The sequence below is a fragment of the Microcaecilia unicolor genome, chromosome 3, assembly GCF_901765095.1.
Source record: "Microcaecilia unicolor chromosome 3, aMicUni1.1, whole genome shotgun sequence".
NCBI classification, from domain to species: domain Eukaryota; kingdom Metazoa; phylum Chordata; class Amphibia; order Gymnophiona; family Siphonopidae; genus Microcaecilia; species Microcaecilia unicolor.
Window position 1 is genome coordinate 244,776,598 of NC_044033.1, and position 22,284 is coordinate 244,798,881.

Sequence of the window (22,284 nt, forward strand, 5' to 3'; positions counted from 1 at the left end):
TCGAGCAAAAGGGTTAAAAAGGTCAGAGAAAGGAATTTCTTTCACCCTTGTGAATTGCCAATGCTAGCTGGCACATCTGTATACTATTAAATCTTGAGGGGATATTATTATGAATGGACAAAGGAATGAGCCAGATATATTGTAGTTTAAGATTAGATAGAAATACTGTTTAGAGAGAGGCAATAGATTAGTATTTACAAGTTTTTGATATTTAGAATATGTGTTATAAGGATGCTTACTTTAGAATATGTTGTATTCTGTGTAAATTAATAATTCTGTGTGGAATGTTTGTTCAACTCTCTGTCTGACGTTCTGAGTAGGGCTACAGTGAAGGGGGGCCAACATGTGTTTTGAGTTATTCTGCAGTCCTAGCTGGTTCAATGTATAAGCTGAAGGTGAAAAAGGTCAGAACTAGTCAGCTCTCTTCTCCTTGATTAATTATAGGTAACTGTAGGAATAGTCCTGAAAGTATAGCAGTATGCCATTAAGTAAGACTAGCCTTTGACCCCTTTAATGAATGCCAGAGTTCAGTTAGCAGTTAGTATGAATCAGACTAGGAATATGAGAATAATTAATGTTAGATGGGGCCTCTTAGTCTCTAAGGGAATCCAGTTTAAGCCATAGATGAGAAATCAATCATAATGAGAAATGTAAGAGTTCTGGAGACCAAATGTCTGGCTTGAGGGGCCCCAGGTCACAGGTCAGTTTAGGATGTCTGGAACCTATGTAACTGATATTTCAAAAGTAATGATTGGTTGAGGCAAGGTAGCCAATCTAATTTCTTAACCAATTGGGAGTAAAGGGGGCTAGGCTAGGAGGAGGGCTTAGGACCCTATTTAAGTAGGAGCAGAAGCAGTTTACGTCAGAAGGAGCTCAGAAGAAAGAGAAGGACAGAAGGAACAGACAGAAGAAGGAGAAGACAGCATAAGAAGAGAAGCAGCTGAGACAAAGACACAGAGAGCTGAGAGAAAGAGAAGAGAGCTAGAACTGATGTCTTGCTTTGTTTGCTGGCAAATAAAGAAGATTTTTCTCTCATACTGGTGTGTGCTGTCTGACTCCTGAAGCATCACAAATTCATGCATCCATTCCTGCAACAAAACCATGACCTTCAAATGATAGGTACTCTGGTAATAGAAACTGCTGCATAATATGTCATTTGTTATAGAATCTTACCTCTCACCTCTCTCCAACCTGGTGCCACCAATGTGAGTCTTCCTGTCTTCCTCCCCCTTCAACTGCCAGTGGGTGGGTTACTCAACCTTCCTCTCTCCTAATATGGATACAGGTGGTCACCTTCCTTTTCCCCTCCTGCTCCTTCCTCTGGGGGTCTAACTGCTTCTATCCCTTGCTTCCATTGAAGGGGGTGGGGGGGGGGTCACTTGGCTTTCCCCTTCTTCTATTCCTTTCTTCATCCATCCATCCTGCTCATGTCATGTTAAGCCATTCTGCCTCACTCCCACCTCCTACTCCTTCCTCATTCTTCCTGCTGATCCCAGTGGAGGTGGTTTTTCCTCCTTTCCTCCAGCTTCTTCTAGTAAAACCATCCTGCTTGCCTCTCTCCATCTAGCTGCACTTTGTGGTGCACAGAGAATAAAACCCACAACCTGCTGGGTGGGAGGAAGGTTCAGCAGCTTGGAGCACCACTGAGAGAGGTTAGAAATAGTGAAAGATTATTAAAACTGATAATGAATTAGAAACAGTAGGTGTTGAAAAAAAGAAGGGAAGAGAAAGAGAGGCATGGGGAACTGGTGGATGAAAATAAGAGAAAGAGAAGAAATGAAAGGCTAAAAATGCAGAGCAGATCATGAAAGGAGAAAAGAAGAAATAAGGGAAATGGAACAAACATTATGTATTTATTTGTTACATTTGTATCCCGCATTTTCCCACCTATTTGCAGGCTCAATGTGGCTTACATAATATCGTAAAGGCGATCGCCAAGCCCGGTATGGAAACAAACACACTTTGATATTAGGGTTGGGTAAGGTCAGTATATTCAAGTACATAGGGATCGAAGACAGGAAGGAAAATATAGTGTCCAATACAATCTATGGTTTTGCTGGAATGCACTGCCAAAGAGTTGAGGCATCTAAATTATGTCGGTGGGGAATGCTTTTCTGAATAAGTAGGTCTTTAATGATCTCCTAAAGTTTAGATGGTCATAGATTGTTTTCACAGTCTTTGGCAGTGCATTCCACAATTATGTGCCTATGTAGGAGAAGTTGGATGCACAGGTTGGAAAACAAAGGTTAGAAGCAGCAGCCGCAACTATAACACCTAATTTTCACTGTGCCTGATCCAGAGGAGTCCTTTTTCATGTAAGAAAAGTTTGTATCACCTCATTACAAGCTTTAATTCAAGCTACATCACATGCTTCATGCAGTTCCTCACATGTGCCTGCAGTGGTCAGATTTCCTCTTTCCTCGGATCCTTGAGGTTCAGTCCCAAATCCCTTTTTCTCAAATCGGATTAAAACATCAGGCTTGATATTGTAGAAGCCTGTTATAGGAAAAAGACAGTACAATATCTTTAAAACAAGTTACCAAAGAACCTGTGTAAGTGATCAGAATTATGCTGTTTTCATAGGCACTGCACCAGAATAGAGCAAGAGGGGTGCTGCTGTCCTGATCATCATCAGAAATATAGTCTAGCAATATCATGAACATATTCCTCTAGAGCTACAAACAGCTCCGTGGCGGATACTGCTACTGCGAAAATATAATGGATATTTCTGTCAGCAGGAGGGGGCATTTATTGATGGATCCACTTGTTGTCTTTTCAACGCCTGAAGCACCTTTGTCTGCTTTATCGGGGATGACACTCCCCCAATATTCCAAGAGACTATTTTAAGTGACCCCAATACACCAGAAATCTAATAACATCATAAAAAGAGTTATACATTTAAACAAAAGAAGAGAAACCCTCCCAGCCCATAGGGCTTCCCTCTTCAATCCCCTTGAATTCTGTCCCTGAAACCAAAGCTCTGTCAGATACCTCCCTCCCTCTTTAGCCTTCCCACCCCCCATCCCTACCCCCACCCTAGAACCACTCGACCATTCCCTCACGGCTAAGATCATGTGAGCTCCCCCCTCCCCACACCCTCTTCTGATTTTGTATCTAGTATAGTACCTCCTACAATCTTTCCCCCCTCCTTATATAATCCCTAGACCCATCGCTATTGGGGCTATCCCCCCACGAGAACCCACAATTACACTGTGAAATCCTCTATTCCAAAAGAAAACCTAGCTAACCTTTGTAATCCCTAATAGGGAACTTATACTATCAGATGTTAGGGAGCAAATTGTAAAACAATGCCCCTCTTCTTCAAAGTAGGGTTCTGCGGTCCCCCACAAACAAAGAACATTTGAAACAGCAACAGCAAACATAACATGCCCCATGTACCCTCTTTATAATCAGTTACAGATAGGTACGTTCTGGGTTATAAAATTACCAAACTGTGTCCCGATAGCTCGGTATGAGCGCACCACTGTAGCTCTTAAGGATCACCATCTGAATCAAACCAGCCAGGCTTCCTTGGGCGTTCCTTCAAGCCGGATCCTCAGGGGTCAGGTCTCGCTGCACAAACTTCAACGCCTCTGCCGCCGATGAGAACATGGAGTGTTTCCCATTATGCCAGATCTTTAGACGGGCAGGATAAAGTAAAGCAAATTGAATTTTCTTTTCAAATAATTGTTGGCACACTCCACGAAATGCTCTTCGCTGTAAAGAAACTCCGGTCGAGAAGTCCTGGAAGCAGCGTACTGTATGGTTTTCGTATTGTATGGTCCCAGCCTTTCTGAACACCCTAAAAATTTCTTGTTTGTGGTCAAAATTCAGTACTTTGAAAATGACGATTCTTGGGCGGGGGTCCTTCGAGTTTCCAGGCCCCAGCCGGTGAGCGCGCTCTATTCTTAAAGGCCCAGCAGACAGTTGTAAAGGTAGAATTTTTGGTAGCCAGTTTTCTAGAAAGTCTCTTAATTCTGAGTCTTTGATCTTCTCAGGCAACCCAATCATTCTGATGTTACTCCTGCAAGCTCTATTTTCTAGGTCCTCCAGCTTACTCTCCAGCCGTTCCACCTTGCTCTCCAGGTCTTTTTGTGTTGTCTCATGCTGCTGCACGCGATCTTCCACATCAGATAACCGCTGCTTATATTGAGAGAACTCTGACTGGATGGTTTCCAGCTTCGCATCGATGCCACCTAATTGTTCCTTGATCGCTTGTAATTTTTGATACACCGACGCACCCAACATGGCAGAGACCTCCGCTGCCACCTCCATGGCCCAGGCAGAGCTCACCGACCTCGGGCCTTCTCCATCTCCGTCCGCCATCTTAGATTCCATTGTACGGGTCCGCATGTTCTCTTTTTTGGGGGGTTTAGCCGCCATCGCACCTCTGCCAATCTCCGTTTTAGGAAACAAGATGGCAAGCGATCCGCAAAATCCAACGTGGAGACAAACAAAGCAGATCAATCAGTGATATGGTTCAAAACTTTATTTTCAGAGATTCGCCCGACACAGACTGTGTTTCGCCCACAAGGGCTGCGTCAGGGGCTAATAGTCCAAGCAGGACATGAGATTGAAACGTAAAAAACCAGCAGGGTGCTTTCCTCAGTCAAGATGAGGACATCAGCTCAATGCACAGGGTAAGTCTCTGGTCGCATCTCTCAGCCCTTGTGGGCGAAACACAGTCTGTGTCGGGCGAATCTCTGAAAATAAAGTTTTGAACCATATCACTGATTGATCTGCTTTGTTAATCTCCGTTTTAGTACTCCGCGATGCCCCGACGTTTCGGATCGCCGTTGTTGTTATCCTCACTTTTTAAAGCGGCGAAATGAGGTATTTAATTGAAAAAAAAACCGGTGCAGGGAAGGCGGGAGCTCAGCACGACGACACCTACTCTCTAGCCGTGCATCACGTGACCCCTTGATGGATCCTTTTAATTCTTTAGGAGCACTGTAGGACAGTTTTTCTGAATATAGAGATGTTGCGGGCTTTAGGCTGGATTTACAGAAATTGGTGGCATTACCATCTGACGTCACAGTTCGGAGACTCTGGGGGCCTCAGTTTCCTCTTCGTTGGGCAACAGGTACATTTCGCTATCTAGGTATAAATTGGGAATAGATTCTCAGGATCTGTATTCAGTCAATGTCATAAAATGTTTGGAGGAGACGCAATGCCAACTGGAGGCTTGGTGCACGTTGCTTTTATAAGTATTGCCACACTAGGACAGACCAAAGGTCCACCAAGCCCAGCATCCTTTTTCCAACAGCGGCCAATCCAGGTCAGAAATACCTGGCAAGATCCCAAAAAAGTTCAATAATTTTATGCTGCTTACGCTAGAAATAGGAGGTAGATTTTCCTCCCCAAGTCAATTTAATAATGGTCTATGGACTTTTCCTTCAGGAAGCCAGCCAGGCCTATTTTAAACCCCGCTAAGCTAACCGCATCCGGCAATGAATTCCAGAGTTTAATTACATGTTGAGCGAAGACAACTTTTCTCCGATTCGTATTAAAGTGAAGATGATCTTGTTTCCTAAATGGCACTATCAACTTCAAACTCTTCCTTTGCATTTATTAAAAAAGGATCTTGCTCTAAACTTTGGTATATTTCTGAAATGGAAAAACTTTGGGCAATACATTGCCATGCCCAGGTTCAATGGGAAGCTATCTGGGAACCGTTCTTGAAGCACTGTTCTTGTTAATGGTTTTTGCCCTTCGAGGGTCCTATCTGGAGTGTTCTTATTCTGACTAATGGTGGGTGGGAAGGAGAGAGGGCAGGGTTTTTTAAAAAAAATTCTTCAGTTGGGGTAGGTTTTGAGAGTGCCTTAGAGAGGGCAGGAGGTGTATTAAAGGGAGGGGAAAATCTTTTCAAAAATGTTAAGACATATACGCTCTGTTGTGTTATAATTAACACTGAGAATACTTACACTTTGTCATAGGAACAGTGAATTCATGTACTGGTATTACTTATTATTATTTTGATATGGGCTTTCCTAAATGTAGTCACAAACAGAAGGAAAATACTCTACTAAAAGGGGGCACCAAAAAATGGATAAAGTAGAGTAACAAAAACTCCTCACAGTTGATGTTCCAACAAAATTTATTCAGAGTTCTTCTAAAACATGGACGACCCGACACAACTCATGTTTCGGCCTAAATGTAAACTCTTGGTATGTTATGTTTCTCAAATTTCAATAAATGTTAAAAATCTCACTCGTTTGAATAGGTTAATGGCCAGATTCTGTTGGGCCGGAAAGAAGACAAAAATCCGCCTTCCCTGGTTGATAGGTGGCTGGAGGATGGGTGGCCTAGGTTTACCTAACAATAGGCTTTATAATATAGCATGTCTTTTACGCCATCTAAATGACTGGATCTCTGGTAGTGAAGATTAAATGCCTATTTCCTATGAAATGGCTCTGTTTTCCCCTTATCATTTTCTCTCCCTACTCCATGCTTCGTATCGGACTGTCCCAAGGCCTTGGGGCTCCAGTGTGCTTCTTCGCCCCAAACGAGATGCTAGGAAGTTTTTGGTTGCACTCCTGGGAGGGAACCCATTAGAAACAGATCAATTGTAATGGCGGAATATCAAGATCTAACTCTAGATTTTTTTTTTTTTAAGAAAATCACAAAGCTTGTAAATTTGGATTGTTCTTAGATGAACATAAAGATCTACAGGGAAGATCTGAGTCCCCTGATTTACAATCCACTGAACTAACCCCTAGGCCTACTCCCTCTGTTCTGCAGGGATGTCTGTGTGGCCATTTTAATAAGAATAATGTCAGACAAACGTACCTGTGCCTTGTTTTTCCGTTTATAATTTAAAAGTTTCAGTTTGCAAGATGGCTGTTCAGGATGGACGTCTCCAGCATAACGTTTTCCTGTTTGAAAATGGCTGTGAGATGGTCGTTTTTACTGGACATTATGAGAAGGACATCTCAGTTCTGACTTGTTCTTTCAAAAATGCCCCCACCATGAGCCAGAGTGGAAGAAGTCTCGGCCCCCACTAGAGGGCACCGAAGACAAAGCATTCTTAGAAGGGGGAGGACAACTACAATGCAACAAAAAGCACCGCCACCCCCCCCCCCCCCCCCACGCACACAGCAGTGAGAGAAGGAGCCTCCTACTCAGAGTACAAGAAGGTATTGTCCATTTACCCCCTATGTCTGTGACCTCCATTCAATACCCATGAGTGAGTGTCAGGTCCTATGAACACCTAGGGTGGGCATCTTTGTCATAGTGAGTTTTGTGTTATTTTGCATCACTGTAAACTACATTATGTACAGTGATTTGCACTAACCCATGGCTAAGTCATAGAGCATTCATCCATCCTGTTCCCCCCCCCCCCCCCCCCCCCCCCCCGGAACAACAGAGATGCCTCTCCACTCCCACCAGCCCTTTAGAACAATACAGATTTCTCAACACCATGAAACTTTAGGATGAAAGGTTTCACAAGCCTGATTCTAATCCCCAGGACACCCACCTCCAGCAGGTGCCTCGCAGTCTACTCTATCCAAAGTAGAAAACAGACAGTGGAAGGAGGAGGAGGAGAGACGCAGGAGCGTAGCCAAGGGTGGGCCCGCATGGGCCTAGGTTCACCCAGTAGCAGCACACCTATGATGTGACTGGCAGGGATCCCCAAGCCCCTCCAGCTGAAAACTCCCAACAACTGTCCCTCCTGCATACCTTGTAAATAGCAGATCTTCACCTGCAGCTAGCAGCGACTGATACATACTGTTCGCACCGGCCCCTCTGATGTATTCCCACTTATGCGGAAACAGGAAGTTGCATCAGAGGGAAGGCTGTGGGGCCAACACGAGCAGTGTATATTAGTTGCTGCTCGATGCCAGTGAAAATCTACTCTTTAAAAGGTAAGTGGGGGAGGGGGGATGTTTGACAGACCATATGGCATGCAGGCGAGAGGGGGAGAGACCACATCACTTGTGGGACAGGGCGGAGTTCTTTTGCCCACCCATATTGGGCCCAGGCCCCTGGGAGAGAGGGTGGCGGCCTATACTTCACTCAGACCACTTTGGCGGACGCCAGAAGTATATCATGTGACTTTAGATTTTCAACATTAGCTTTGTTTTTTGCATTAAAAACCAGAAAACATTTTCTCTCTCTTTATACTTGACCTTGAAAACATCATCTCATTACACCATAAGCCTCTTGACGCAGGTGTTTTGCCGCCGAAACACAGCAGCTGTGTCGACTCGTTTGGTATTTTTCAATAAAGATGTGGAATTGTACAAAGGTCTCCCTCGCAGCTTACCCTACTCCTTTTTTTTCTCTCTTGATTGACTCTCGTAGGGATTGAGTGCACCTCCGCTTTTTGTGGGTTCTCTTTTCCTCTTATCCCACCACACCTGAATTCCTGAATGCTCCCGGCTGACCTTGGTAAAGATGTGCAGAAATAATTTGTTTACTTACTTGTTACAGAAGGGAGGGTCTGTTCATACATCTCTGATTCAGGATGATCCACGAAGGGGAGATCTTCCTCTCGTTTAACACTCAGTGAGAACACAGATGTTACAACTGGAAGGCCTATTATGAAAAAGCATGTTTAAAAGGATTCGCCAATGATCAGATATTAAATTACTAACTCTACTATACTCTGCTATTAAGTTTTGCAACCTACTAAATTTTATTACTTCGGGTTCAGAGCAGGTTTACAGCAAGAAAAAAATTACATACAGTAGATTAATATAATACATGTTTTATCATATGTCTCCTATAATTATTTATTTATAACATTTATACCCCACATTTTCCCACCTACCAGCAGGCTCAATCTGGCTAACATCAGACCGTAAAGGCAATCGCCAATCCGGTAAGCAAACAAACGAAGTAAAGTAAGGTGAACAGCAAGGATTGTAATTGCAAGGGATGAGGGAAGAGAGGGGAAGGGTAATAGAGTCCATGAGGTCCATAAATTAATTGTTCCAGGAATTATGGATTTAAGACGGATCCATTAAGGTAAGCCTTTCCAAATAAGCTGGTCTTAAGAGATTTTTTGAAGTTCAGATGATCATGAATAGTTGTCACAGATTTGGGTTGTGCATTCCATAGTTGAGTGCTAATAAAGGAGAAGGTGGAAGCGTAAGTGGAATTATATTTATTTATTTATTTAATTTATTTCTTGCATTTGTATCCCACATTTTCCCACCTCTTTGCAGGCTCAATGTGGCTTACAATACATCATGAGTGATGGAAATATATTAGAAAATAGACATTTAGTGTTACAGAAAGATCTTGGGCAACAAGATGATAAAACATAATATATGAATAAACAAGCCGATACTACTTACTTACTTACTTATTACTTAACATTTCTAGAGCGCTACTAGGGTTATGCAGCGCTGTACAGTTTAACAAAGAAGGACAGTCCCTGCTCAATGGAGCTTACAATCTAAAGGACGAAATGCCAAGTTGGGGCATTTCCTGAATAGAGGTATCGTGGTTAGGTGCTGAAGGCAACATTGAAGAGGTGGGCTTTGAGCAAGGATTTGAAGATGGGCAGGGAGGGGGCCTGGCGAATGGGCTCAGGGAGTTTATTCCAAGCATGGGGTGAGGCGAGGCAGAAAGGGCGGAGCCTGGAGTTGGCAGTGATGGAGAAGGGTACTGAAAGGAGGGATTTGTCTTGAGAGAGGAGGTTACGGATAGGAACGTAGGGGGAGATGAGGGTAGAGAGGTAGGGAGGAGCAGCAGATCGAGTGCATTTGTAGGTTAGTAGGAGAAGCTTGAACTGTATGCGGTACCTAATCGGAAGCCAGTGCAGTGACTTGAGGAGAGGGGTGATATGAGTATATATGAATATATGTGGGGGGGGGGGGTTGTGTATATTCACATTGGTTGGTCTTTGTAGTATGCCTTGTTAAAGAGATGGGTCTTCAGTAGTTTGCGAAAGTTCGTTAGTTCGTAGATCATTTTTAAGTTGCGCGGCAGTGTGTTCCATAACTGTGTGCTGAAGTAGGTAAAGTTTGACGCGTACATTAATTTGTATTTTAGACCTTTGCAGTTAGGGACGTGCAGATCAAGGAATTTGTGGGATGATCTTTTGGCATTCCTGGGTGGTAAGTCTGTCAGGTCTGACATATAGGCTGGTGCTTCCCTGTGAATGATTTTCAGAACTAGGGAGCAGATTTTGAACGTGATGCGTTCTTTAAGTGGGAGCCAGTGTAATTTTTCTCATAGGGGCTTAGCACTTTCATATTTTGTTTTGCCGAATATGAGTCTTGCTGCGGTGTTCTGGGCTGTCTGAAGTTTCTTGATTATCTGCTCTTTGCAGTCAGCGTAGAGTGCGTTACAGTAATCCAGATGACTGAGCACCATTGATTGTACCAAATTGCGGAAAACAGTCCTTGGGAAGAAAGGTCTTACTCTTTTTAGTTTCCACATTGAGTGGAACATCATCTTGTTTGTGTTTTTCGCGTGGTTCTCGAGTGTTATATGTCGATCGATGGTAACTCCAAGAATTTTTAAAGTATCTGAAATTGGAAGGTTCAGATTTGGTGTGTTAATGGCTGTAAATTTTTTCTTGTTATGTTGAGAGGTGAGTATTAGGCATTGGGTTTTTTCTGCATTGAGTTTCAGCCAAAATGCATCCGCCCAGGAATGCATGATATAGAGAATTTGGTTGATTTCGTTGGAAATTTCCTGTAGATCTTGTTTAAATGGGATGTAGATTGTTACATCGTCTGCGTATATGTATAGGTTGAGGTTTTGGTTTGTTAATAGTTTGGCCATGGGTATCATCATTTAGTTGAATAGAGTCGGCGAGAGGGGGGATCCCTGTGGGACTCCGCATTCAGGTATCCATGTGGCTGAGGTGGACGAGTTAGATGTCACTTGGTAAGATCGTGTGGTTAGGAATCCCTTGAACCATCTGAGAACGTTGCCTCCAATTCCGAAGTACTCAAGGATGTGTAGTAGTATTCCATGATCAACCATGTCGAAAGCGCTTGACATGTCGAATTGTAGAAGTAGTATGTTCTTTCCAGTTGCAATCATTTGTTTGAATTTACTCATGAGAGTGACTAGTACTGTTTCAGTACTGTGGTTGGACCGAAATCCTGACTGGGAGTCGTGGAGTATTGAAAATTTATTTAAGTAGTTTGTGAGTTGTTTGGTCGCCAACCCTGCCATTAGTTTGGTTATTAAGGGAATGGATGCTACTGGTCTGTAGCTGGTTAGTTCGTTGGCACTTTTCTTTGCGTCTTTGGGTATGGGGTTGAGTAGAATGTTTCCTTTCTCCTTTGGGAAGATTCCGTTTTGTAGCATATAGTTCAGGTGTTTCGTTATATCTGTTATAAATTGTTGAGGAGCAGATGTCATAAGGTTGTTTGGACATATATCTAGTTTGCAGTGAGATTTGGCAAATCTTTTGAGCGTTTGGGAGATAATATCCTCTGATAGTGTCTCGAAATCGGTCCAGGTACTGTCTGCTGGGTAAACGCCAGGGTCTGGGTCTAGACAGTCAAGGAGTTCAGCATAGTTGATGGTACTGACAGGTATCTTACTTCGTAATTGTATGATTTTCTCGTTGAAGTATCTCGTGACATTGTCTGCTCCTGGTGCGTCTTTGCTGTTGGTTGTAACTGGTGTAGTATCTATTAGTTTATTCACGAGTTGGAAGAGTTTGTGTGTCCTTGTAGTTTGGTCCGATTACAGTTTTGTAATATAATCTTTCAGTTTGTCTTATGGTATATTTGTATTTTCTCTGGAGTTGTTTTCAGGCATTAAGTGTGGGGTCGTTTTTCTTTTTATTCCATGCTCGTTCTAACCTTCTAACTTGTGTTTTAAGTTTTTTCAGCTCTTCGTTGAACCATGGTATTGAATTCTTTCTTTGTGAGGTTCTGGTTTGGATTGGAGCAATATTGTCTAATGTCTAATATGGATCTACATCTGTCGTCCCATTCGAGAGGAATTGGATTGTATCTGCTTTAATTGTCCATTTGTTGTAGTAGATCTCTGTTGCCAGAATATTACCGGGTCTATTTTTCCTCTCGTTGTGTAGGTTTTCCGTTCTTGTTCATTCGCTGAGCCTTTCATTCGCCATTGGAGGGAGATGTTTGCTTTATAGTGGTCAAACCATGGTGCGGGTGTCCATTTTGTGTCTGTTAGTATAAGGTTTGAGTTGGGGTCAAATTTGTGTGTGACAATGTCTAGTGTGTGTCTTTTGATATGAGTTGGCTGCGTGTTTGTCCTGTGAAGATCCCATAGTTGTAGGAACTCTTCGCATTCTTGGGTGCTTGTTGAGTTGAGATCTTCAAGGTGCAGGTTGATATCTCCTATTATGATGAGGTTTGAGGTAGAGACAGAAATATTCGAGATAAAGTCCATGAAGTGTGTTTGGGAGTCTTGCCAGTTGCCTGGCGGTCTGTAGAGCAGGACTGTGTTAAGGTGTTCCTATAAGTTAGGGTGATTAATTCTTACCGAGGCAATTTCAAGTTGTGGCAGGATGGATTCGGCTGTGGCTGTGATGGTAAACTCTGCTTTGTATATTATGGCTACTCCTCCTCCTCTTTTTCCGTTTCTTGTTCAGTGGGTGATTTTATATCCTGGTGGACATAAATCTACGATTATGGGGTCTTTAAGGTCGTGGATCCAGGTTTCGGTGATGAATAGGAGGTCAAGGTTGTCTGTGGTGATACAATCTGTTATGATCTCTGTTTTATTTACTACTGATCTGGCGTTTACGTATCCGATTTGGATTGGTCGGTAAGGTTCAGTTTGGGACGTGGATGTGTTAATTTTTATTATTTGCCTGCTTTCTTGGTATTTGGTTCTGTTGTGTCCTTTCTGCCCTTTATGTTGGTTGTTTCCGAATGTATTTGTTTTTCCTTTTTGTTGGTTGTTATTCTTTTGGACCGGTGAGCTGTAATTGGGTTGTCTGTAGGGTTTATGTGTTGTGGGTAGATTGTTGTTTATATTGGGAGTGGTCCATGCGTGGTAGATTAGGGGAAGGAAGTAGATTATCATGAGGAGTTTGTTGGTATTCATGTTGTCTCTATTTAGTAATGGTTGGTGATGCCTGGTGGTGTTAGTAAACAAAATTTTGTGTGAACATCAAGCAGTATCAGCATTAAGCATATCTAGCATACATAAGCATATATTAAGCAATTGTGTGAACATCAAGCGGTATCAACATTGAGCATATATAAGCATATATTAGCAGTTTTGTGTTAACATCAAGCAGTATCAACATTAGGCATCTATTGTGTGGACATCAGGCTGTGTCAACATTGAGCATATATAAGCATCTATAAGCATATATTAAGCAATTTTGTGCGTAGATCAAGCAGTATTAGCATTAAGCATGTACTTTGACCAGTAAGGGTAAGATCAGAAGTGATTAAGGTTGAGGGTTTGAATTTGTTATAGGGAGAAGAGAGGTTAAGGCAATGAGTTTTCTCAATATTAAGTTTTAATTTGAATGAATTTGCTCAAGTGACCATGGTGTGTAATCCAAGCTTAATTTCACGGGAGATTTCAGATAAATCATTTCTGAAAGGAATGTAGATAGTGACGTCATCGGCATAGATGAACAGGTTAAGGCCAAGCTTGGATAGGGACTTGGCCAAAGGAATCAGCATTATGTTGAAGAGTGTAAGGGAAAGAGGCAAGCCTTGAGGGACGCCACAGTCAGCTTTCCATAGCAGTGATAAAATTGAGTTGGATTTAACTTGGTAAGTTCTGGAGGTTAAAAAGCCCTTCAACCATTGTAGTACATTTCCGCCAGTCCTGAAGTAATCAATAAGTTTTAGAAGTTTAGAATTAGATAACACATATCCATGAATGCTGATTGTTCTGAAAACTCACAAATACAGTCAGTTCAAAAAATACAATCACTTTTATTGCACTTTTATTTTGAGCACGGAGGTTTTTGACCAATGATTACGTTCCATCTGCTGGCTTGGACAGGTTGAAGAAATAATTAAAATCCACCACAGGTTTCTGAGGTCTTTTCCTCCATACAATATTTTGATTGATTGATTGTATTGTTTGAAGCGACTACATTTGTGAGTTTTCAAAACAATCAGCATTCATGGTTTTGTGTTAGTTTTTTTGGGGGGTGCTTTCATGGCGGTTTGTACCACATTAAGACGATGTTTCACCATTCTAAGACAGCGGATTAATAACTCTCTGAGTATTACCTTTTGTTACGATTGTGGCCGTGACCTCTCCCAGACTTACCTTATTCTGGTGGTCAGCTTCTGTGCTGGCTTCTGTTTCTTCTTTCTGTGTTGCTAGAGCTGGCTCTGTGTCTATGGGCTGGCTGCTCCCAGCATGAGTCAAATTGCTTTACTATACTGCAGCTGTGTGTGTTATCTGAGCTAGCTGCCTCTGTGTGCTGGTTGCTTCCAGCGTGGCTCTAATTGCTCTGCTATACTGCAGCTGTGGGGGTTAGCCTGAGTTAGCTCTAGCTCTGTTTCGTTATGCTGCCTGCCTGTGTCTGGTAGTGGTGACATCATCAGGCAGGGCCTTGATAGGGAAGTGGTGTTCTTCCCTTCAGGGCCTTTGCAACGTTGGCATTTGCGCTTGCTATAGGGCCAGGTCAGTGTTAGTGCAGTGTGCACTTTTGACTCTTGTGTTTAGCTTTCCTGCTTTTCCCTTGTAGCTCCCCTGCTTTCCCTTTTGGTGCTTTAGAAGCACTTCTGTGTTTGGGGCTTTGGAAGCTCTTCTGTGTTTGGGGCTTTGGAAGCTCTTCTGTGTTTGGGGCTTTGGAAGCTCTTCTGTGTTTGGGGCTTTGGGAGCTCTTCTGTGTTTGGGGCTTTGGAAGCTCTTCTGTGTTTGGGGCTTTGGAAGCTCTTCTGTGTTTGGTGCTTTAGAAGCACTTCTGTGTTTGGTGCTTTAGAAGCACTTCTGTGTTTGGGGCTTTGGAAGCTCTTCTGTGTTTGGGGCTTTAGAAGCACTTCTGTGTTTGGTGCTTTAGAAGCAGTTCTGTGTTTGGGGCTTTGGAAGCTCTTCTGTGTTTGGGGCTTTGGGAGCTCTTCTGTGTTTGGGGCTTTGGGAGCTCTTCTGTGTTTGGGGCTTTGGAAGCTCTTCTGTGTTTGGGGCTTTGGAAGCTCTTCTGGGTTTGGTGCTTTCTGTGTTTGGTGCTTTGGAAGCACTTCTGACTTCTGTGTTTAGCTTCCCTGTTTTTTCCCTTGTGGCTCCCCTGTCTTCCCTTTTAGTGCTAGGAACTCTTCTGGTTGTTTGGTGCTTAGGAGCACCTTAGTTAGTTTAGGGTTATAGAGCTTCTGTAGCTTGGTGCTCAGAGCACCTGTGTTAGGTTAGTGCTGTAGAGCACGGCTGAAGTTTGGTGCTTAGGAAGCACCTTTGTTAGTTTGCGTGTATAGGTTCCCTACTCTTTCCCTGTGTCTCCCCTGCTTCCCCTAGTAGTGCTTAGGAGCACTCCTGTTAGTATAGGGCTTTGGAAGTCCTTCTGTTTGTGTAGTGCTTAGTAGCACAGCTGTTAGTGTAGCGCTTAGTAGCACTGCTGTTAGTGTAGCACTTAGTAGCGCTGCTGTTAGTTTAGTGCTTGGGTCTGTTAGTTTACTGTTAGGAACACTTAGTTGCAAGCTTGTTCAAGTATCCTGGTCCCTGTGTTATCCGGTATCCGGTAAGTCCTGCCGGCCACTCGAACCCAAGGGCTCAACCCTTGGGGGGCAGTGGCTAAGTGCAGGTGAAGCTGTACGGACCAGTCCAGGGTGCTCCAGTCCGGTGTATTCCGGTCTGATCTGTTCCAGTCCGGAGTGTTCCAGTCCTGTGTCCTCCAGTCCGGGGGATTCCAGTCCATGTGTTCCAGCTCGCTGGGCGGTGCCTGCCGGTGTGCTTGACCAGCTTTGGTTGGTGGGTTTTGCCTGCTGCTGTCGCTCCTTGTCAGCAGCCCAAGGGCTCACGTTTGCTCCAGAGCCCAGCCCAGCAGGCTCTGAATCTGAGAACCTGACACCTTTCAAGCAACAGCTTATATTAAGTACATGTGTACATAAGTATTGCCACACTGGGACAGACCAAAGATCCATCAAGCCCAGCATCCTGTTTCCAACAGTGGCCAATCCAGGTCACAAATACCTTGCAATATCCCTAAAAAGTACAAAACATTTTATGCTGCTTATCCTAGAAATAAGCAGTGGATTTTCCCCAAGTCAATTTAATAATGGTCTATGGACTTTTCCTTTAGGAAGCCGTATAGACCTTTTTAAAACCCTACTAAGCTAACTGCCTTTACCACATTCTCTGGCAACAAATTTCGGTGGTGGGAGGCGGGGCTGGTGGTTGGGAGGCGGGAATAGTGCTGGCCAGACTTATACGGTCTGTGCCCTGAAGAGGACAGGTACAAATAAAAAGTAGCACATATGAATTTATCTTGTTGGGCAGACTGGATGGACCGTGCAGGTCTTTTTCTGCCGTCATCTACTATGTTACTATGTTACACATTGAGTGAAGAAATATTTTCTCCGATTCGTATTAAATTCCCTACTTTGTAGCTTCATAGTTGTGCTGTCCTGTTGAATTGACCCCTGAGGCAGGCGCTGTTCAATGCCGAAACATGGCCCGGGTCGCTCATAAAGCACACTTGTACCTTTTCTTGCTGAAAGACATCTCATTCATAGAACCTTGAGTTAAGTGATTCATAATACCAAATAATTTCTTTAAGCCTGGACACTTCAAACCCGTCGATCTGGAGTACCCTCTTTTAGATTTCAAAATTATATTGTGACTATACTCTTCTCCGTTTATCTTTCAGGATCTCCTGATTTCCTGTTTTTACTGTGTAATCCGCATAGTTGTAGGTGGAATAGACATTTTTTTAATAAATTAAATAAATAAATATATTTCCTCTGTGCACATTCTGACGACACTCCCTTCTTAACAATTTCAAAGCATCAGAGTACCAAAGATTCTTCATATTAGTTGGAACCCGTTTAGTTTTATATGGTACTATTTCATTTAAAGTAACCATAATACTCTCCAACCAATTTTCCTTTAATAGATTAGGGTCTAAATCATGTTTCTTCAAAGATAAACACACCTTTCTCCAAAATATTTGTGAATCCATTTTTCCTGTACTAGTAATCATCCTTTTCTTATAGAATTGAGATACCCGAGTTAGTAAAAGGTTTAAAGTAAAATTACAGAGAAAATGGCTGGACCGCGGTACAGGCTGCCATACACGGCGAGAAACTGAACATCTGCCCGTTTTAAGAACTGTACCTAAGGCATAGCTGTTCGTGAGTAGCCGAGAAATTTGAAATGGAAAATTACTTTAAAAATCTAGAAAATCAGTTACATCGTCATCTAGTTCGTTTTCCAGATGAATAGTAAAATCTCCTAAAAGTAATCAAGAAGAATATGATAAAACAGCATCCGTGATACACTCATACAACTTAGACGAGCTCTTAGACTAAGATCCTGGTGGGCTATAAACCAAAAGTAATCCTAAAGGCTGTATAATAGGATCACCTTTAAAATGACAATAAGGAACTTATATAGTAACATCTTACTATATAAATGAAGAGTGACCGACATGCCGCGCATGTGCGGCATGTCACAGATCTGTTCTGACGTTCGTAGAGGCTCTACCTTTCTGCAGCCGCGCTATTGTGCGCATGTGCGGCACGTCAAAGATCTGTTCCGGCATTGATAGAGGCTATAACTTTCTGCAGCCAGTTTCTCAGTCCCAGCTCCCCTCCTTAGTTGCGTAACACCGCACGGCGCAACGATTAGTACGGTGGCTACGTGGGTGCACATGGTGCACGGTTAGAAGCGGAAGGTGCGCTGTCGTGCTACAGGTAGACTGGGGTGAGGGGGTATTAATGCATGCCGAGCCCACCCCCGGAGACACGCCCCCCTCAGTCGCCCCCCACGCACCACCTCCACATTGCCGCTGCTCCCCCCCCCCCCCCCCCACACACACACACACTCTCTCTCACACACACCAACTGCTTAGGGTTACACAACATGGCAGGCAGAGTATGGGAAGCATAATATCTACAAAACAGAAAGAAAAAAAGCACACACAGACACTGAACTCGCTGTCACACACTCTCACACACAACTCGCACACAGTCTGTGTCTCACACACACACACAGACACACACTCTGTCTCTCTCCAGCACACCAATTGCTTTCGGTTACACAACATGAGAGCCGGAGTCTGTGAAGCATAATATGTAAAAAACAACAACAACAACAAAAACACAGACTGAACTCATTGTCACACACTCTCTCAATTGCTTTGGGTTACACAACATGACAGGTGGAGACTGGGAAGCATAATATAAAAAAAAAAAAAACAACACAGACACTGATCTCACTGTCACACACTCTCTCTCTCTCACACACACACACACAGTCTCTCTAGCACACCAATTACTTACGATATCACAGCACATTTCTCCTTAATGGCTCTGTCTCACACACATACACACTTTTTCTCTCTCTCTCACACTCTCACACACTCTCTCTCTCTCTCATTCACACACAATATTAGAACAATAAACAAATGCATATAAGGAGCAACTGACCCTCCACTGTCACACGGACTCCTACCAGCTCTCTCTCTCTCAACTCACTCTCACACTCTCTCTTTCACACAGATGCACACACAGACACTTTCTCTCTCTCTCTCTCTCTCTCTCTCTCTCTCTCACACACACTCACACAATATTAGAACAATAAGGGACATGGGAAATCACATAAGTCAAACAATAACAAGGTTCAAATTCTGAAGGATCTAATGCTGATTACACCAAAAACAAAGTATATACAAGTGTACTGTAGACAACAACTGACATTACCATTACGTTCATTAACTAATAAATTACATTTCTAAAACACAAAACAGTGACCGCTTGGCTATTTCATTACATACTACAGAAATGGCGCCTGTTGTAACGGGCTTTACGGCTTGTATATATATATAGTAAATGACGGCAGATAAAGACCGGAACGGTCCATCCAGTCTGCCCGAGATACTCATTTTACATGGTAAGTGATTATTTTATATGTATACCCGAGTTTGATTTGTCCTTGCCTTTCTCATGGCACAGACCGTACAAGTCTGCCCAGCACTGGTTTTGCTTCCCAATCTCTTCTAAGATTTCCATAGGTCCATTCCTTGTAAATAGGATTCCTTTGTGTTTATCCCACGCATGTTTGAATTCCATTACCATTTTCATCTCCACCACCCAGGGGCGTAGCTAGGTGGGGCCACGGGGGCATGGGCCCCCACAGATTTAGCCCTGGTCCCCTCTATTTTCAACCCCCACCCCTCCACCAACCCTCCACTGCCAGGTACCTTTGCGGACTCCACCAGCCAAAGTCCTCTTCAGCGCCGGTCTCCGGCGCATTCGTTGATCTGTTTCTGAGTCTTGACTCCTGACGTCCTGCATGTAGGAACGTGCAGGACGTCAGGACTCACAGAAACAGATCAGTGGCGGAGGTGGGGGGCGAAAGTGGCGGGGGAGGGGCGGCGGCGCGGGGGTAGGGCTAATATGTGCCCCCTCACCTCAGGCTCTGGACCCCCTCCTGCCGAGGTCTGGCTACGCCCATGCCACCACCTCCTGCAGCAGAGCATTCCATGTATCCACCACCCTTTCCATGAAAAAATACTTCCTGGCATTACTCCTGAGTCTGCCCCCCTTCAACCTCAATTCATGTCCTCTAGTTCTATCGTCTTCCCGTCTCCGAAAAAGGTCAATTTTCAGATTAATACCTTTCAAATATTTGAACGTTTGTATCATGTCACCCCTGTTTCTCCTTTTCTCTAAGGTATACATGTTCAGGTCAGCAAGTCTCTCCTCGTACGGTTTGCAACACCAATCCCATACCATTTTTGTAGCTTTTCTTTGCACCACTTCCAGTCTTTTTACATCCTTAGCTAGATATGGCCTTCAAAACTGAACACAATACTCCAAGTGGGGCCTCACCAGCGATATGAGCTCACCTTCGCAATATCTACAAAATCATGTATAAAATAATTGCTAAACCTCCACCTCTCTCTTTCCTGTTCACACACAATACTTTGAACTACTACTACTACTACTTATCATTTCTATAGCGCTACTAGACGTACGCAGCGCTGTACACTTGAACATGAAGAGACAGACAAACAGGACAAACAAGAGATAAGGGAATATTAAGGTGAGGATGATAAAATAAGAGTTCTGAACAAGTGAATAAGGGTTAGGAGTTAAAAGCAGCATCAAAAAGGTGGGCTTTTAGGTTAGACTTGAAGACAGCCAGAGAAGGAGCTTGACGTACCGGCCCAGGAAGTCTATTCCAGGCATATGGTGCAGCAAGATAAAAGGACCGGCGTCTGGAGTTAGCAGTGGTGGAGAAGGGTGCAGATAAGAGAGATTTACCCAGTGAACGGAGTTCCCGGGGAGGAATGTAGGGAGAGATGAGAGTGAAGAGGTACTGAGGAGCTGCAGAGTGAATGCACTTATAGGTCAATAAGAGGAGTTTGAACTGTGTGCGAAAACGGATAGGAAGCCAGTGAAGTGACTTGAGGAGAGGGCTAATATGAGCATAACGACCCTGGCAGAATATTAGTCGTGCAGCAGAATTTTGAACAGATTGAAGAGGAGAGAGGTGGCTCAGTGGGAGACCTGTGAGAAGCAAGTTGCAATAGTCTAAACGAGAGGTGATAAGAGCATGGATGAGGGTTCTGGTAGTGTGCTCAGAAAGGAAAGGGCGAATTTTGCTGATATTATAGAGAAAGAAACGACAGGTTTTAGCAGTCTGTTGAATATGTGCAGAGAAGGAGAGGGAGGAGTCGAAGATGACCCCCAAGGTTACGAGCTGATGAGACAGGAAGGATGAGAGTGTTATCCACAGAAATAGAGAATGGGGGAGGAGGAGAGGTTGGTTTAGGGGGAAAGATAAGAAGCTCAATCTTGGTCATGTTTAGTTTCAGATGGCGCTGAGACATCCAGGCAGCAATGTCAGACAGGCAGGCTGATACTTTGGCCTGGGTTTCAGCTGAGATTTCTGGTGTGGAGAGGTAGATCTGGGAGTCATCAGCGTAAAGATGATACTGAAAACCATGGGATGAGATCAGAGTACCAAGGGAAGAAGTATAGATGGAGAAGAGAAGAGGTCCCAGGACAGAACCCTGAGGTACACCAACTGACAGTGGGATAGAAGTAGAAGAGGATTCACTAGAGTATACACTAAAGGTACGCTGGGAGAGATAAGAAGAAAACCAGGAAAGAACAGAGCCCTGAAATCCAAGTGAGGACAGCGTATCAAGGAGCAGGCTGTGATCAACAGTGTCAAAAGCAGCAGATAGATCGAGAAGGATGAGGATAGAATAGAGACCTTTGGATCTGGATAAGAACAGATCACTAGAGACTTTAGCCTGTAGGACATAGTTCTGGCAATAAAGTTTCTGAATTATCCAGTAAACATGTCTCCACAATAAAAAGTAATGTCTAAATCAGACTCACCAATCATACTATAATATTTTGTACTATTCCCATACCGGACTTGGCGAATGCCTTCACGGTATTATGTAAGCCACATTGAGCCTGCAGATATGTGGGAAAATGTGGGATACAAATGTAACAAATAAATAAATAAAAATATTGCTTATGAGCACCGTCTTATTACAGACTGATCTTGAATTCATATAGCAACATGGAACGGGAGTTGGAGTAAGTTCTACAGAAGATGAATTCATGTGTACTTGCTTCAAACAATAACACCCAGTCTCTGATCTACCTCTATCATGGGCAGATCTTTTAACTCCTAACCCTTGTTCACTTGTTCAGAACCCTTATTTTATCATCCTCACTTTAATATTCCCTTATCTCTTGTTTGTCCTGTTTGTCTGTCCTAATTAGATTGTAAGCTCTGTCGAGCAGAGACTGTCTCTTCATGTTCAAGTGTACAGCGCTGCGTACATCTAGTAGCGCTATAGAAATGATAAGTAAGTAGGAGGAAGTGACGTCAGCACTAAGAGATAGCTGCCTGAAAACAGAGCTCTGATATTACCAGAGAAAAGAAGCGCTGCACCCCCGAAAATCACAGAAATAGCACGAGTGGCGAGGTTCACAAAGTAGCCAGGAGCATGGCAGCGAGGAAAAGACTTACAAAGTTCAAATATTTGCCGGATACGCCGGGAATGGGGAAGAGTGCTGGAACCCGAGAAGCGTCGCGAGGAGCCAAGATGGCCGCCGGCGACTCGGAATCGGACCCAGAACTTGAGGAACCAACAGAGCAGAAAACTGACTTTGGTAAGCCAGATTTCATTCGTTTTTTTTTTTTTGTTACATTCGTACCCCGCGCTTTCCCACTCAT

General features: G+C 43.6%; 1 protein-coding gene across 1 annotated transcript in view; it reads right to left on the reverse strand.

The window, feature by feature from the left end:
- Window positions 1-22,284, reverse strand: part of LOC115466391 (zinc finger protein 585A-like) — a 218,841-nt gene that overhangs the window by 14,616 nt on the left and 181,941 nt on the right. Inside the window, exons 5-6 of the mRNA XM_030197588.1 lie at window positions 8,425-8,538; window positions 2,389-2,496 (exon numbers count right to left, since the gene is read on the reverse strand). Coding sequence (XP_030053448.1) covers window positions 2,389-2,496; window positions 8,425-8,538 — 222 coding nt within the window. The remainder of the gene's footprint in view (window positions 1-2,388; window positions 2,497-8,424; window positions 8,539-22,284) is intronic.